The 17,816-nt window shown below is 46.1% G+C and overlaps 1 protein-coding gene across 1 annotated transcript in view; it reads left to right on the forward strand.

Moving 5' to 3' along the window:
• The first annotated feature begins 572 nt into the window (after positions 1–572).
• The window catches only part of LOC124605979 (cell adhesion molecule 2-like), a 211,977-nt gene continuing 194,733 nt past the window's right edge, over positions 573–17,816 (forward strand). The window contains exon 1 of the mRNA XM_047137943.1: positions 573–672. Coding sequence (XP_046993899.1) covers positions 573–672 — 100 coding nt within the window. The remainder of the gene's footprint in view (positions 673–17,816) is intronic.

Below are 17,816 nucleotides of genomic sequence, written 5' to 3' on the forward strand. Positions count from 1 at the left end.
TGCATCACTTGATGCACTAATTAACAAACTGTTCTCTTGAGTACAACATTCAACATTAAAAACACGATAAGTTCTTAGCTACTCGTTGGTCGTATACGAAGATGCTGACTGCTGAAGCTGAGGTCTGGAACTGGGCAGAGCTCTTGCGTCCTCGACACTACATTGGCATCAGGGTGAGAACGCTGCTGTTGCTGAAAGGGAGGCGTAGTCTGCTGGAGCGCCTCCTGTACATCGTTGTGTTCTGCAGTTTGCCTTCGCTAATGTCTGTGGTATCGATTCACATGGCTAACATTGACGTGACACCGCGATCTTTAGACGATACCACAGTAAGATGAAAAAGTTGCTAAAAAGCGATAGTATAAAAACAGAGAGGCTAAGAAGTCAGGTTTGCCCCATTTGACGATTTCCAGTGTTGGTCAGTGCTTTCTGATGTCAAGGTCGGAATGGAGAGGAAAGTGGAACTGTCGTATTATAACGCCTGTATTGAGGTGACTTCATGCAGTTGCGCACGTTTGTGTTTCAGATGGAGGAGGCTGGGACGGGCGCCGGCTGGTGGTGGTGAGGGGGGCGCGATGGCCGCGGCGGGCTGCCGGACGAGGTGTTGCCCACTGCTGACGCAGCTGTTGCTGCAGCTGCTGCTGCTCGCCGCGCTCTGGGCCCCCACCCCAAAAGGTGTGTGCCAGCCTGCACGTTTACCTGCCCAGCCTGTTCTTTCATCCTAAAATAAAGACTTGAGCTCATTATTTATCAATTAGGCAATTTCGACCCCATGGGCGTCTCTGCATTGCTTGGGCATAAAGCCATTATAGAGGGTTGGACAACAATATAGAAACACCGCCCAAATGTCGCGCTTGAACATAAATGCAGATGTTACGCAATCCTGCAGGTTGCCCTGTTGTATCTGAGCATGAATGTCATGTGTACAATTTCGTCAATACATTGCAAGCATCAGTCGTGGTAAATGGAAATGAGCGTTTGGCGTCATTGGCCGGGAGGCCCCTTGCGGGGCAGGTCAGGCCGCCTTGGTGCAGGTCTCATTACATTCGATGCCACATTGGGCGACCTGCGCGCCTAATGGGAATGAAATGATGAAGAAGACAACACCCAGTCACTGAGCGTAGAAAATCTCCGACCCAGCCGGAAATCGAACCCGGGCCCGTAGGTCGGCTATCTGTCACGCTGACCACTCACAAGGGAACCTTCCCATCGCACCCCCCTCAGATTTAGTTATAAGTTGGCACAGTGGATACGCCTTGGATACGCCTTGAAAAATTGAACACAGATCAATCGAGAAAACAGGAAGAAGTCGTGTGGAACCATGAAAAAAATAAGCAAAATATACAAACTGAGCAGTGCATCCCAACATAGGCAACATCAAGGAAACTACGAGTTCAGGTGTGCCGTGGTCGCGTGGTTAGCGTGAGCAGCTGCGGAACGACAGGTCCTAGGTTCATGTCTTCCCTCGAGTGAAAATTTTCCTTTTTCGCAAAGTTGTGATCTGTCCGTTCGTTCATTGACGTCTCGGTCCACTGTAACAGGTTTAGTGTCTGTGTTTTGCGACCGCACCGCAAAACCGTGCGATTAGTAGACGAAAGGACGTGTGCCTCTCCAATGGGAACCGAAAACATTTGGCCGCAAGGTCATAGATAAACCGATTCCTCCACGGGAAAACACGTCTGACATATTCTATACGACACTGGTGACTGCATGTGCGTCACATGACAGGAATATGTTGTCGACCCACCTAACTTGTACACTTGGCCAATGGGCAAAAAGATTCTTCTACCTTGCCCGATTTAGGTTTTCTTGTGGATGTGATAATCACTCCCAAAAAAGTGATGAAAACATAAGAGTTTGTCACATAAAGTGCAACAAATGAATGCAACAGTTTCACAGTCGCACAGTTTTCCCTGTGCTCTGTCAAAACATATCTTTTTAACGTTTTCAAATTTTTCCGTGTGTAGACCGTCAAATCCTGCATATGTCCAAGCAAATCTGAACATGTCCTGGAATTTTGGAGAGCGAAATTGATTATGAGTGAGTGCTTGAAATTTGATAATTGACACACGATCACGTAAAAAATACTGTTCTGTGTACCTGTGAAGCTTCGCAAAATCATAGAATCTTTTCACAAAATATTTCATTTGCCGAAAACCTCTCATCGGACAGACAGAGAGTAATTGTCTGAAAATAAAAAATTAAACTTTTCACTCCAGGGAAGTCTTGAACCAAGGACCTCTCACACCGCAGCTGCTCACGCTAACCACGGGACCACGGCGCTACTGAGCGCACAGTTTCCCTGACGTTGCCTATGCTGAGCATAGACTGTTCAGTTTGTATATTTTGCTTATTTTTTGCATAGTTCCACACAACTTCTTCCTGTTTTCTCGATTGATCTGTGTTCAGTTTTTCAAGGCCTATCCACCGTGCCAACTTATAACTAAATCTGAGGGGGGTGCGATGGGGAGGTTCCCTTGTCAGCTATAGGGGCGGAGGTCGTGGTGAGAACAGTGTTCTGTGTGGTTGTGAGTGCATCATGTCGGAGCTAAGTGAATTCGACTCTGGGGGAATTGTTGAATCTCGTATGGTGCGTGCTTACGTAAACAAGTAGCCGTGATATTTGATGTTTTAAAACACAACCTAACGAAGAGTTATGCCGCATACAGGGAAAGAAGAAAAACATCATCCGCTAAGTCACAACGCGTAAGAATGTGTGTGTGGGTGATAGTGACAGACGGTCATTGAAGACGATTATGACGATAAATAAGGGAACGACAGGCAGAAAAGTCGCTCCAGAACTGAATGTCGCACTCTCCCACCCTGGCAGCAGCAAAACAACACGAAGTCAGCTCCAGAAGCAGGAAAATGCAGGACGAGCTGGAATTCCAAAACCAGTCACCGAGAAGCAAATTCCCGTACCAGGGAAGAGCAGCGCCAAAGCAATAAACCTGGAATGCGGAGCAATGGAAGAAACTCATTTGCTCGGGTGTGTCTTGTTTAACGTGGCATCCAAATGGGTAAATTTACGTCCCAAGAGTAAAACACGGCGGGGGTGATCTGGGCAACCATATCGTGCTATTCCATGGGCCTCATGGTTACTCGGCAACGTCGCGTTATTGCCAGTGACTATATGACCATTGTGACTGACCAGATCCATTCCATTGTACAATATTTGTTCAGTAATGCTGATGTTGTGTTCCGAGACGGCAGGGCATCTGATCACCGCCCCCTTTGTCAAGCACCAGTTTTAAGAGCACGAGTATGAATTGTCGCATTTCTCCTGGCCACCACAGTATCTAGATCTTAATATTATTAAGCCTTTGGAGGGAAGAGTACATGTTCGCTATCCACCTGCACCACAGTAGCCTGAATTTGGCACTGTTTTGCAGGAACAATGGTACAAGGTTCCCTTGAGAACCATAGAGATGACTACGAGGTGTTTTGAATACCAACGGTTTTCCTACACCGGCAATCGTTTGCGTTTCTGGTGTTTCCATATTTTTATCCAATCCCTGTACGATTGATAGTCAAGTACACTCCTGGAAACTGAAATAAGAACACCGTGAATTCATTGTCCCAGGAAGGGGAAACTTTATTGACACATTCCTGGGGTCAGATACATCACATGATCACACTGACAGAACCACAGGCACATAGACACAGGCAACAGAGCATGCACAATGTCGGCACTAGTACAGTGTATATCCACCTTTCGCAGCAATGCAGGCTGCTATTCTCCCATGGAGACGATCGTAGAGATGCTGGATGTAGTCCTGTGGAACGGCTTGCCATGCCATTTCCACCTGGCGCCTCAGTTGGACCAGCGTTCGTGCTGGACGTGCAGACCGCGTGAGACGACGCTTCATCCAGTCCCAAACATGCTCAATGGGGGACAGATCCGGAGACCTTGCTGGCCAGGGTAGTTGACTTACACCTTCTAGAGCACGTTGGGTGGCACGGGATACATGCGGACGTGCATTGTCCTGTTGGAACAGCAAGTTCCCTTGCCGGTCTAGGAATGGTAGAACGATGGGTTCGATGACGGTTTGGATGTACCGTGCACTATTCAGTGTCCCCTCGACGATCACCAGTGGTGTACGGCCAGTGTAGGAGATCGCTCCCCACACCATGATGCCGGGTGTTGGCCCTGTGTGCCTCGGTCGTATGCAGTCCTGATTGTGGCGCTCACCTGCACGGCGCCAAACACGCATACGACCATCATTGGCACCAAGGCAGAAGCGACTCTCATCTCTGAAGACGACACGTCTCCATTCGTCCCTCCATTCACGCCTGTCACGACACGACTGGAGGCGGGCTGTACGATGTTGGGGCGTGAGCGGAAGACGGCCTAACGGTGTGCGGGACCGTAGCCCAGCTTCATGGAGACGGTTGCGAATGGTCCTCGCCGATACCCCAGGAGCAACAGTGTCCCTAATTTGCTGGGAAGTGGCGGTGCGGTCCCCTACGGCACTGTGTAGGATCCTACGGTCTTGGCGTGCATCCGTGCGTCGCTGCGGCCCGGTCCCAGGTCGACGGGCACGTGCACCTTCCGCCGACCACTGGCGACAACATCGATGTACTGTGGAGACCTCACGCTCCACGTGTTGAGCAATTCGGCGGTACGTCCACCCGGCCTCCCGCATGCCCACTATACGCCCTCGCTCAAAGTCCGTCAACTGCACATACGGTTCACGTCCACGCTGTCGCGGCATGCTACCAGTGTTAAAGACAGCGATGGAGCTCCGTATGCCACGGCAAACTGGCTGACACTGACGGCGGCGGTGCACAAATGCTGCGCAGCTAGCGCCATTCGACGGCCAACACCGCGGTTCCTGGTGTGTCCGCTGTGCCGTGCGTGTGATCATTGCTTGTACAGCCCTCTTGCAGTGTCCGGAGCAAGTATGGTGGGTCTGACACACCGGTGTCAATGTGTTCTTTTTTCCATTTCCAGGAGTGTATTAACCTCTGACCGGCTTTTAAATATAAACAAATTGCTTGTAACTTCGTGGCGCCTTCGTAGTAAGAAGACTTTGAAGGTTATACAGCATTAGCCGACTCTCTGTTTCGATCGTCGGTGTCTAAGCAGCAAGGGATTGAATCTCCCGCCAGTTATATCGGAATAAGTCGCGCCTTCATATAGTAAACTCTGTGAACAATGTTTCAAACCAGGTTACTGTTGTGCCTGATGGATACATAGTGTTATATGTTATTTCACGCCGGTGACGAGGTACAGATAAGTAGAAAACCAAATGAACAGAGGTAACCCGCTTTCATAATGGCCGCCGTTCAACCAGGTTATCGTGTGAGGGATATTCAGACGGGATGAAATGAGTTCCCTGATACAATCGTCGCTAAACGAGACATCATATGCATTCGAATGCTGGTGTATAGAATCCTGCAGGAGACCTTGTCTTCAACAAAACAGTTCATCTCTCTGTGGTACACTGACTGCATCAGAATCGTTTAAGAGAACACTCCCCGGGGATGGTGATGCTCGTATTTTTCCTTCCTCTCTCTAGATCCCTTGAAATTACTCCCTTTGAGCCCATTTAGGACTTCAGAAAGCGAGATGTTCGTAAAATAGGTACTACTCAGATGAACGTCCATGAGTTGTGATCGACAGAGTACCGATATGGCACAGAATTAGGGGTGGTCAACATTTCTGAAAACTATTAAAGTAAGTTACTGAGACGCACCTAACAAGAAAATACGACACTGCACGTGAGATCGCGCAAAGGAAAGCGGGTTATCACTATTACAGAAATTCTGGATAGCAGTGAGAACTATTCGGTTTTCATTACAGTGCTACATACACTGAAGCGCCAAAGAAACTGATATAGGCATGCGTATTCAAATGGTTCAAATGGCTCTGAGCACTATGGGACTCAACTGCTGAGGTCATTAGTCCCCTAGAACTTAGAACTAGTTAAACCTAACTAACCTAAGGACATCACAAACATCCATGCCCTAGGCAGGATTCGAACCTGCGACCGTAGCGGTCTTGCGGTTCCAGACTGCAGCGCCTTTAACCGCACGGCCACTTCGGCCGGCCCATGCGTATTCAAATACAGAGATATGCCAACAGGCAGAATACGGCGCTATGGTTGGAAATGCCTATATATGACTAGTGTCTCGCGCAGATGTTAGACCGGCATCTGCTGCAGTGGGAGGTTATCAAGATTTAAGTGGGTTTGAAAGTGGTCTTATAGTCGGCGCACGAGCGATTGGATACAGTTTATCTTAGGCAGCAATGAAGTGGGGATTTTCCCGTACGACCATTTCACGAATGAACCGTGAATATCAGGAATTCGGTAAAACATCAAATCTCCGACATTGCTGCGGCCGGAAAAAAAGATCCTGCAAGAGCGGGACCAACGACGACTGAAGAGATTCGTTCAACGACACAGAAGCGCAACCTTTCCGCAAATTGCTGCAGATTTCAATGCGGGCCATCAGCAAGTGTCAGCGTGCGAACCATTCAACGGAACATAATCGATATGGGCTTTTGGAGCCGAAGGCCCGCTCGTGTATGCTTGATGACTGCACGATACTAAGCTTTACACCTCACCTGGGTCCGTCAAGGCCAAAATTGGGCTGTTGATGACTGGAAACATGTTGCCTGGTCGGACAAGTCTTGTTTCAAATTGTATCGAGTGGATGGACGTGTAGGGTACTGAGAGAACCTCATGAAACCATGGATACTGCATGTCAGCAGGAGACTTGGGATGGTGGAGGCTCTGTAATGATTTGGAGCGTATGCAGTTGGAGTGATACGGGAACCCTGATATGTCTACATACGACGCTGATAGATGACACATACGTAAACATCTTGTCTAATCACTTGCATCCAGTCATGTCCATTATGCATTCCGACGGACTTGACAAATTCCAGCAGGACAATGCAACACCCCATACATTCAGAATTGCTACAGAGTGGCTCCAGAAACACTCTTTTGAGTTTAAACACTTCCCCTGGCCAACAAACTCTCCAGACATTAACGTTATTGAGCGTATCTGGGATGCCTTCCAACGTGCTGTTCAGAAGAGATCTCCACCCCCTCGTACTCTCACGGATTTATGGGTAGCCCTGCAGGATTCATGGTTGCCTCCAGCACTACATCAGACATTAGTCGAGTCCATGCGATGCCGTGTTGCGGTACTTCTGCGTGCTCGCGGGGGGCCTACACGATATTAGGCAGGTGTACCTGTTTCTTTGGCTGTTCAGTGTTTTCGTTTCTAAAATTTCAATAATTTTAAACAACTCAGTGCCTTTTGTGCCTTGTCACTTGTAAGAGGTGTGTCAGAACTCTCCGTTACATTGAAAACAATATTGAAATCTGGTTTCGCAGAACAGAGTGGGTCAGGTTATAGTTGTGAAAAGGGGCCAAAATCAGCTACTGTCAGTTGCACAAAACATAAAAACTTTATTTTCCTAAAACACTTAATCACACATGCGTTAAAAAACAATACGGCTGAAGGCCTGAACACAACTTATTAAGATTACCTTTGAGGAATACACACGGCTGAAAGCCTTAGTTACAAAATGTTACATAAAAACTCGGCTGACCGTAAAAGCATTCAAAAACAATACGGATGAAAGCCTGAAGTTATTAAGATTGCCTTTGAGGAATAAACACGGCTGAAAGCCTTAGTTACTAAATTTTACATAAAAACTCGGCTTAAGGCCACAAACTGGAGATAGAAGAACTGAGGGCTTAAGGCCAAGAATTTCAGATAGAGAAGAAAATTTTAAAGGGTTTTAAAACAAGTGACTTTTCAAATTTTAATTTAAGATGGCTGAAGGCCTTTTTAAAAATATTTCACGTAAAGGCTGCAGGCCACATACTGGACATAGAACAACTCAAGTCTTAAGGCCTGGATAATAATAAGGATTTCCAATGGGCAAAATCCCACTTTTTTAAAAAAAATTAGTTTAAGCAAGAATCTTCAAAGTTTTAATTTAAGACGGCTGAGTGCCTTATCTTAACATTAAAACAAACTAAATTAATTGACGGCTTAATGTCTCGCACAGTACCTGAGGCTACAAGAAAATCACAATCTAAAACAACTGAACAGTGGTGCTCAGAAGTGCTCAGAAGTGCTCCGAAGTGCTCCAAGTATCGGCCTGACGAGGTAACTAACGTAAGTTTAGGTGAGACAGGCAGCCAAGCGTAATACTAAGAAATCGGATGGCAACCCGACCAAGGGACGGCTGAAGGACCGACCAACAACCTAATCAATTCCTTTCCGACAGCACTAAAATGGAAAAATCAGCAAGGACGAAGATACGAGCGGCACTACGTTTTGAAAATTGGCGTCTAAATACAGTCAAGGCACAATAACCACTCCAAAATATGAGCAACACCAAAGGCTGTTTAACTACACGCCTTGCCTGACAGCATCGACACAGCGAGGAAAAACACACTGCCAGAAAACTACGCCAACAACCAGGGCGGCTAACTGGAAGTTAATGGCCACAAGGCAGCAGATACCGCTGGTGCACTTCACTAATAAGTATCAACCAATTGAATAGTTAAACACCATACAGGAAGACGGCTACAAAATTTCGCCGGCTCCAACACACCATATGTTGCTGCTTGCGAGAACAGATCAGAAAGCAACAAACGGCAATGAACGAAGCGAAGAGATGTGGATGAGATTTCATAACAGGTTATCTGATCACCCACCTTCAGTGTCCAGGTTCGGTGGGCGACGAGCTTAGTAGCTCTCGCAGCTGGCGGCCTTACCCGCGCCGCGGAGACTTCCTCGCTGCTCTGTCCCAACTGACCGACTGCCACACACAGCACACACGGAAATATAAAGATGATACAACAGTACTAGTATCTATAAGCGCTGCTGCTGCCACAGACGGAGGCAAGTCAGCAACTCGTTATGGCAGTAACTCAGGGAGAAATAAGACGCCCAGCGTCCTTTTAGACTTGTCAGAGTACCGGAGGAGCTGCACTCCTGCGTTTGTTTTTACCTCTTTATTTTACGATATTTTAAACCAGCATCCCGACCATGTACCAGTATTTACGGATGGCTCTAAACAGGGGGATTCTGTTGGTTGTGCTGTTGTTTTCCCTGATCGAGTCGTCAAGTTACGGCTTCCTGCGGCGTTTACCATCTTTGATGCCGAATTGTTTGCGATCTTGCGGGCATTGGAGCAGATGAGATGTATTCCCAGTCTTAAGTTTCTCATCTGTTCTGACTCCCTGAGTGCCCTTCATACCATGCAACACTTGTACCCAGGGGATACGGTCGTCCAGAACATCCACGATGCCCTACTCCACCTGCAACGGCAGGGGAAGGAGGTTTCTTTCTGCTGGGTGTCGAGGCACGTGGGTATTAGGGGAAACGAACTGGCGGATGTGGCAGCCAAAGATGCATGTTCCCTCCCTCACGTTGTTGAATGTGCCGTCCCTCTCCATGCTGTTACCTCCCTTTTGCGTTTTCGTGTTATGCGTTAATGGGAAGAGGAGTGGCTGGCAGTCGGTGAAAATAAGCTGCGTCTGGTCAAGGCCACCACGCGGCCATGGCGTACGTCCTACCAGTCATGCAGGCGGGATGAGGTTCCCCTCACTCGCCTCCGCATCAGGCACAGTCCCTTAACGCATGGTTTTTTTACTCCGGCGGGAGGACACCCCAATCTGCAGTGCTTGTGGCGTCCAAATTACTGTCCGCCACATTTTACTTGACTGTCCTTTATTCTCTGACCAGAGGGCGGTCGTTTCCTTGCCACCGGATTTGTCCTCTATTTTGCAAGACGACGCTACGACTTTGGTTAAGGTCTTACGGTTTTGTGTCCTGTCCAATTTGTTGCCTCGGATTTTAGGGAGAGGATTTTAACGTGCTGCTGGGTGACTGGCTCATCCAGGTTTTAGGTAAGAGGTCCGCCAGTCACGATTACCTACTTGTTTCACTTCTATTTCTGTTCTCTTTTCCTTGTGTTTCCTTTCCTTTTTTAGAGCGTTTCTTCTCTTGTTTTGCCTCTGTATGTGAGGATTTGGAACTACGTCCGGTCTGTGTCCTTTAGCCGTTCTCCTTGTTCGCTGTCCGTCTTCGTCCCTTCACCGCATGTGTTCCTGTTTCTATGGGTTTGGGCGCTGATGACCACGCTGTTTAGCGCCCGAAAACCTCAAACCACACACACACACACACTCGATTGTGACTAATGCCAAAGAACAAGGCATCAAAGCGAGTCGGCCACGGCCCGAATATAGTCAGCTTAAAAGCAGTTGCAGGGTTAGGCCCACGATTGTTAGTCCGAGTTTGCAATAAACTCATGTTTTGCTTTTTCGCTACGCTTACGAATTTTACCTTGAATTCCATCTTCAAACGTAGTTAAGCCATGTAGATCTCTCGTGGCTATATAACTGAAATCAGGCCTTGCGTGTAGTAAGATTTGACATCACTGACGTTTCTTTTAAGATGAAATTAAAGTTTCCGATGCAAGATTATCACTTTCACTTACATGAAAATAACTAGCCTATTTGATGACGACTGATACGTGTTCACATCACCGAGGCTGACTGATGACTCGTCCAAGCCTAATACTAGATTCTGACTGTGTAAGCTTTCTATAAAAAAAACTGTCTGTATGTGAGAAGATTGAATCTATTGAGTTCATAAACTTTCTCCCCCTGTAACGTGTACCTTAGGTATCGTATTCGATTGCTGTGGAAATTTGACTCCTGGTTGGCCCTATGTGGCGCATGTGAACAGTGTGTTGAGATAAAACTTTAAACTTCATGATATTAAAAATTTGAAATAATGAAAATGAATTTAATTAAAAGCAAGAGACAGTAATTGTGTGCTCGATGAAAACAATAGAACTCAGTATCAAAATACAATATGAAGTGCAACGTTTGACTTGGAGTATCAACAAATATAAATTACTGCTCTGCTCAGAACAAAATAACTGTTTTAAATTACCAATACTGTTCACTGAAATTTAATCTACATGCTAGCACGACACGTGACAAACCTGACTACGTGAGATCTGCTCTGAAATAAGTGACTTACCTCTTGCTCTACATGATGTTTTTGTGTCTAGGGTACAGACGTTCTCGAAAGCAAATACAGGTCAGCAGGTGCAGCAGCTACTGAAAAATATACTACTCGCTGCTAATATCTTTCTTTTTGCTTGTCAGAAACAAACTGTGACCTTGTGTAGCGTAAGGTGCAATACACGCACGACAAAATTATTCAAAACTTTACTAACAATCATGGACGGGAGTTTTACTTTAAAGAAAATCGTTATTGGGAAATCAGACTGTGATTACTGACAAAAAGTTTACTCAACATCGCAAATCCCTAACAATTACAAAATTTTCTCATTCGAAAATAACAGACATTTCAATTTCGTTATTTGTGATATAAAGAAAAACACAGACATCAGAGTACCACTAATCATGAAAGTTATTAGTTATATGAGGGACAATGGTTTCCTTCAGATTTTCGCGTATGGCTTTGTTACCTTTAAAAGTTTTCCAAAACCTTCTGCATGAAAATAAAGAACGAGAAAGCATTATAAACTAGTTTTCATATCCATAATAAAGTATTCCAGATAACTTCTCACAGATTCACAAAAGACAGATATTATTCTCTGAAAAAATTCAACTGCTCGCTACTAAGCCTCAAGTAAGACTGCCCCAGCGCTTGACAACTAACTAACTAGCAAGTCAACCGCAGCAACACATGAGAACGTTTCCCGTGCAGGGCACACTTTCGTGACAGCTCAGCCATTCTCGCGGCTCTGTTTTGAGAGAATTTTATTCAACGTTCTTTCTTTAGATTGTTTGTTACCATCGTTACAACTAGCTGCCCTACCAACCGGTGATACATAATGCTGCGATAGCCTTTCAAAACCTGAAGAATCCTTAACCATTCGAAACACGTTATTTATAATAAAAATAACTTTGCAACCAAAACTGTCTTTCTATATTACATATATAGGATTAGAAAATCATTTAATTGGTTTAATGCCAAGTCAGTCCGCAGCTCGTGGTCTCGCGGTAGCGTTCTCGCTTCCCGAGCACGGGGCTCTGGGTTCGATTCCCGGCGGGGTCAGGGATTTTCATCTGCCTCGAGATGACTAGACGTTGTTGTGTCGTCATCATCATCATTCATCCACATTACGGTCGGAGGAAGGCAATGGCAAATCACCTCCGCTAGGACCTTGCCTAGTACGGCTGTGCGGGTCTCCCGCATCGTCCCTTACGCTCTGTCAAGTAGTATGGGACTTCTTCATCATCATTGGCAAGTCAAACTTTAAATATTATTGCAGGGTATTATGCTTCTTAGTGCCAATTCTGATACGTGAGTCTCTCAGTGTGCTGTCACAGTTTTCCCAAAGTCCGGGCCAGATGTCATAACCATCTGCCTTTACTTTCATTAGTGGGTAAAGGGCCTTCCATCAGCTTGCAACATTAGTGCAGCAGCGAATACAGTTCTATACTTGCAGTGTGGCATACGCGCCACAGCTGCCTCAGAATTGTCTCACAACGTATTACGCACACATAGAAACGTGTGGTCAGGAGGTTGTTCGTGTGCCTGGAAACGTTACATTCCAGCCAATCATTGAGGCAGTTGTCTTTCAATAACAGGTCCGTCTGTACTGTGTGTTCTTGTGCATCTGCAACGGCTTCACTACCTCGTAATTTTCGTAGGTCTTATGTGCGGCAGCTATGTCTCGTTAACAGCTTTACTCGGCCAAAGCTGCACTCGTCGCTGGAACACGCTCAGGTTATCTCCTAATATGGTGTCGGACAACATTTTGTCCGGCGTAGAGCAGCAAATTCGACGTGCCACATACTCAGCAACTCGTTGAAAGAACGCTGCATAAATAATGAGCCATGTTGTCGCCACGATAGCAGCCCACATTTGCGGTAGTGTTGCCTGTGCAGGATTTTGTCCACGAAATGGTCTCTTGATTATGTTACATAAATGGTCCATGGGATTCATGTCGGGCGATCTGGATGGCCAAATCATTCGCTGGAACTATCCAGAATGTTCTTCAAACCAATCACGACCAATTGTGGCCTGGTGTCATGGCGCATTGTCATCCATAAAAATTCCACCCTTGTTTGGGAACATGAAGTCCACGAATCGCTGCAACTGGTCTGGAAGTAACCGAACGCAACCATTTATAGTCAATGAAGGGGTTCAATTGTGAACCGTGGATTTAATTTCAAACAATATTGTTAAAATTTATTTTATTTACTAGCGATTCATCAAGAACATTAACACATTTAATCACACTATGTGAGCGTGGAAGTAGTTGCCAGGGAGTAACTGATGAAATCAAAATCAAATTGCTTTTAACAAATCGGAATTTTATTCCTAAAAGCCTTTTTTTTAAAGAAACGGATTTAAAATTATAAGCAGAAAGCACCCTCTAAATATCAAGTTACAATTTATTCAGAGGCAGAAAGAAACAAATTTTTGAGTATATGACCTTCCGGGCTGAGAACCTTGCCGCTCCCTTTTGACACGGCCGTAGTCACGACCGCTCACAACAACGTCTGAGAGACTGGTGCAAATCTGCAACACACCAGACTACCTTAAGGTAAAATTTTTAACAATTCACACAAGCACACAAACTATGGACCCCGTAGGAGGGATGGAAATGGTAAAAAACACTAAAATTAAAAGATTAACTTGCCACTGAAGGTGCAACTTGAATTTAACTTCTAAGAAAAGTCTTACGGTGAAAGGGTAGCAACTTGATATACTAAAATGGTCATTTAAATAAAAGCGTTTAAAATGCAATCTTATATAAAATTCTACAAGGTTGGCCAAACAAATTAAGGTGCTCTACAGTACACAGATACCGCCTCTCAAGATGATAGGCAAGATCAAAACATATTTCAGGTTTTAGGCCGTTACACTCCAAGCAATAAATCCGTTAACACACCAAATCCGACAAACATGACAGAGGCAGCTCCGAACGACAGACAGACACTAACTGCCTAAAAAATTCGGACGAGAGACAGACGAGCAAGCTGGGGACGAGAGACTGACCAAGAAAACAAGCAGACTTTAACAAGAGTAAATCACACAACATATCACCAATCACTTATAATAACCTGCGATTTCTCGAGATGACCAGGCGCAGCACCCCCAAATCGCTCTCCCGAACCGTCCGCTGCCAGCCGCTTCAACAGACGTAGGGAGGCTCACCGATCTCCCGTCTTTCCTGGCGCGCACCAACCAACCGACTGCCCGCTGCTCCGTCGCGACTGCCCTGCTGGTGCGTCTCCCACTCACTTCCAGACACACGACGGCGGAAATACTGGCTCGGACCCAACCATGCAGAGGAAACACGCCCACTGGCAAAACGACATCCCTGCACCAGGAAAGGACCTAGCCAAGCTCCACAAGATGGTAACTGAAGGGGCCCAGAAGCGCTCGGAGAACCAGTTACACCACGGCGTCGCAACTCGCACCGTCCAGACTGATGTCGTGGGTTGACTCCTGTTGCTCTCCTGCCGACCGCGAAGCCATTCCCTTCGCTATACGCCGCGGCCCACTGGACTCACGTGGCGACCTCACATGCGGCGACGCTCAAGACGGACAAGTCATCTTATGTCTCAGTGCACAACCGACCAACCGATCGATCCAACTGCCGGCTTTAAAGATTGATCCGAACGAAAGACATACTGGTACTCCGGACGACAGACAGACACTAACTGCCTCACAAATGCGGACGAGAGACAGACTAGCAAGCTGGGGACGAGAGACTGACCCGGACTGCCTCAGACTGACCGACTGACTGCCTCCGACTGACTAACTGGCGAGCTCATAGCGCCCCTTAAATGCACGCGAACAGGCAACCTTCCCCCTTTCCCACCAGAGGGAGACACCAAAGCTGCGATTGCCACAGCGGCGCCACCGCCAGAAACGGAGGGCGACTGCTTGACACTACGCGCTGCGGCGCGCTCTTCAAAACAGCAAATTTTACCACGGCTCACATTGGACCAGAGGACCCCGTCCATTCCATATAAACTCAGCCCAATCCATTACGGAGTCACCACTAGATTGCGCAGTGCATCGTTGACAACTTGGGTCCATGGCTTCGTGGCGTGAGTGTCACACTCGAATCCTGCCATCAGCCCTTACCAACTGAAATCGGGACTCATTTGACCAGGCTGCTGTTTTCCAGTCACCTAGGGTCTAGCCAATACGGTTAGGAGACCATGTGACGCTCTTCAGGCGATGTCGTGCTGATAGCAAAGGCACTCTCGCGTCGCTCGTCAGCTGCCATATCCCATTAACTCCAAATTCCATCACGCTGTCGTAATGGATACGTTCGTCGCACGTACCACTTTTATTTCTGCGGTTATTTCACGTAGTGCTACTTGTCTGTTAGCACTGACAACTCTATGCATCTACATCAAATTAATTCGCAATTGGGAATAAGGACTACCATCAGCTGTAGAACGGAATGGTGACAATGTAAATTTGTGCCCGACCGGGACTCGAACCCGAATTTCCCCCTTATCTCGTGCGGTCGCCTTACCATTTGGCTATCCGTGCACGTCCTACGGTCCAACCCAAACTCTGATATGTCGTCAACCATGCCTTTACGACCTGTACTCGTACATCCATTATGTATATTCCCGCACAGGTCAGGCGTCGTACTTGAAAGTCGGTTGCCCGGTATCGGCAAATATATTCGATGTTGCAGTGCCTGTGATATTCTGACTACGATGCAAAGTTTCTTTTGGCATGCATGCTTGTCCAACGGAACTTTGCACCGTACTCGTGCAAACGCTGCTGCTCTTAGTCGTTGCCGCGCGGGATTAGCCGAACGGTCTGAGGCGCTGCAGTCATGGACTGTGCGGCTGGCCCCGGCGGAGGTTCGAGTCCTCCCTCGGCTATGGGTGTGTGTGTTTGTCCTTAGGATAATTTAGGTTAAGTAGTGTGTAAGCTTAGGGACTGATGACCTTAGCAGTTAAGTCCCATAAGAATCCACACACATTTGAACATTTTTTTCTTAGTCGTTAAGTGATGGCCGTCGGCCAGTTTGTCGTTCGTGGTGACAGGTGATGTCTGAAAGTTGGGTCCGCAGCTCGTGGTCTAGTAGCTAGCGTTGCTACTCGTACCTCTAGATCACGGGATCCTGGGCTCGATTTCCGGCTGGGTTGGGAATTTTCTCTGCCTGGGGACTGGGTGTTTGTGTTGTCCTCATCATTTCATCATAATCCTCGTCATACGTGACAGTGGATAGATTGGACTGCGAACAAAATTTGCCTGTGAAAAAATTGGGACTTTGTACGGGCGCTGATGACCGTGTAGTTAAGCGCTCAACGAACCAAACATCATCATCATCATCCTGAAATTTGGTATTCTAGGGACACTCTTGATACTATTGATCTCTGAGTATTGAAATCCCTAACGATTTCCGAAATGGAATGTCCCAGCGTCCAACTACCATTCCGCGTTCGAAGTCCGTTAATTTTCGTCGTGCGGCTATAACCTCCTCGTATACCTTTCCATATTAATCACCTGAGTACAAATGACAGCCGCGCCAATGTACTTCCTTTTCATAGCTGTGCACGCGATACTACCACCACCTGTGTATACACATATCGCCATCCCACGACTTTAGTCACCTCAGTGCAATCGTCACTTCCGCAACAGTACCACCGTTCAGCGTGTCAATCATGACACGTTTACGCCGTGAAGTATGTTGTACGTTCTTGATTGCACTCCTGTACTCTTTCGTTCGTATAGAATGGGAAAATGAAGCACAGGAAAAAAATTATTGTACAGTGCGATATTTGTGATGAAACATTACGTTTCAAAACAACAGTGAGAACCAGCTGAGAAGTATGTTGTCACAGCTACTTTGCATTCATTCTTTTTAGACGTCCATGTACCTGCAATCAAGCACACATTTCCATCTACAATAAAGAGTCTTCTTTCAACGTACTTTTTGTCTTGTAGTGCATATACCTATTGCTGTGGGTGTTGTTGAATGGTCTATGAATGTATTATTAACGTAATTTAATTTATATTTTCTTTTTATTTTTAGTTTGATTTTGGTTTCACTGTAAACACTTGCGATGACACGGATCGTTCTTAGATTTTGCTGACACAAAAATGTAGCGTCGGATCATGTAGTTACTTAGACGAATCCGTGCTCAAAAACAGTTTATCATTATATGCTATATACTCACACAAAAAAGTATTTCACCATTTTCAATACGCAAGGACCTGCGTGTGATTTAATTACATCTAGTGCAGGCCAAGTCTGAGCCCTATTGCACGTAACATAAATCACCTGAATAAATCGTTAAGTATTTTGAAAATGTCAGTTTCCTATAGGTTATGAATGAAAGAAATAAAATCGCCAATATCCAGCTTCGCGGAAAGCACGGGATAATAATTACGATAATCTGAAATTGCCGCTTAATGGCGGCCAATTGTCGCCGTCCAGCGACGTTCAGCTTGTTTCCGGCTCGGCGTCTGAAATTCTTTTAAAAATGACGGGACAAGCAAACGGGATATGTGGTGCAGGTTACAGTTAAAATTAACAAAAGAAGTACTTTAGGCATATATATATCAAATAATAAAACATGTACATACATTATTATGTAGATTGCGCACAATGGCGTCCTATCCGAACAAGACCAAGCAAATGAGTCTGGCGCTTTTGGTTTCACGCCGATACCAAAAAGAACAAAGATAATAATAATACTTGTGTTACAGATAATAGTTTTACTTTATAATCGCATTAACCCTTGACTTTCAGTAGAATTTCTTTTACATATGACAAATATAGTTCCTTAATATCGTGGAAACTATTT

Source organism: Schistocerca americana, chromosome 3, assembly GCF_021461395.2.
Source record: "Schistocerca americana isolate TAMUIC-IGC-003095 chromosome 3, iqSchAmer2.1, whole genome shotgun sequence".
NCBI classification, from domain to species: Eukaryota; Metazoa; Arthropoda; class Insecta; order Orthoptera; family Acrididae; genus Schistocerca; species Schistocerca americana.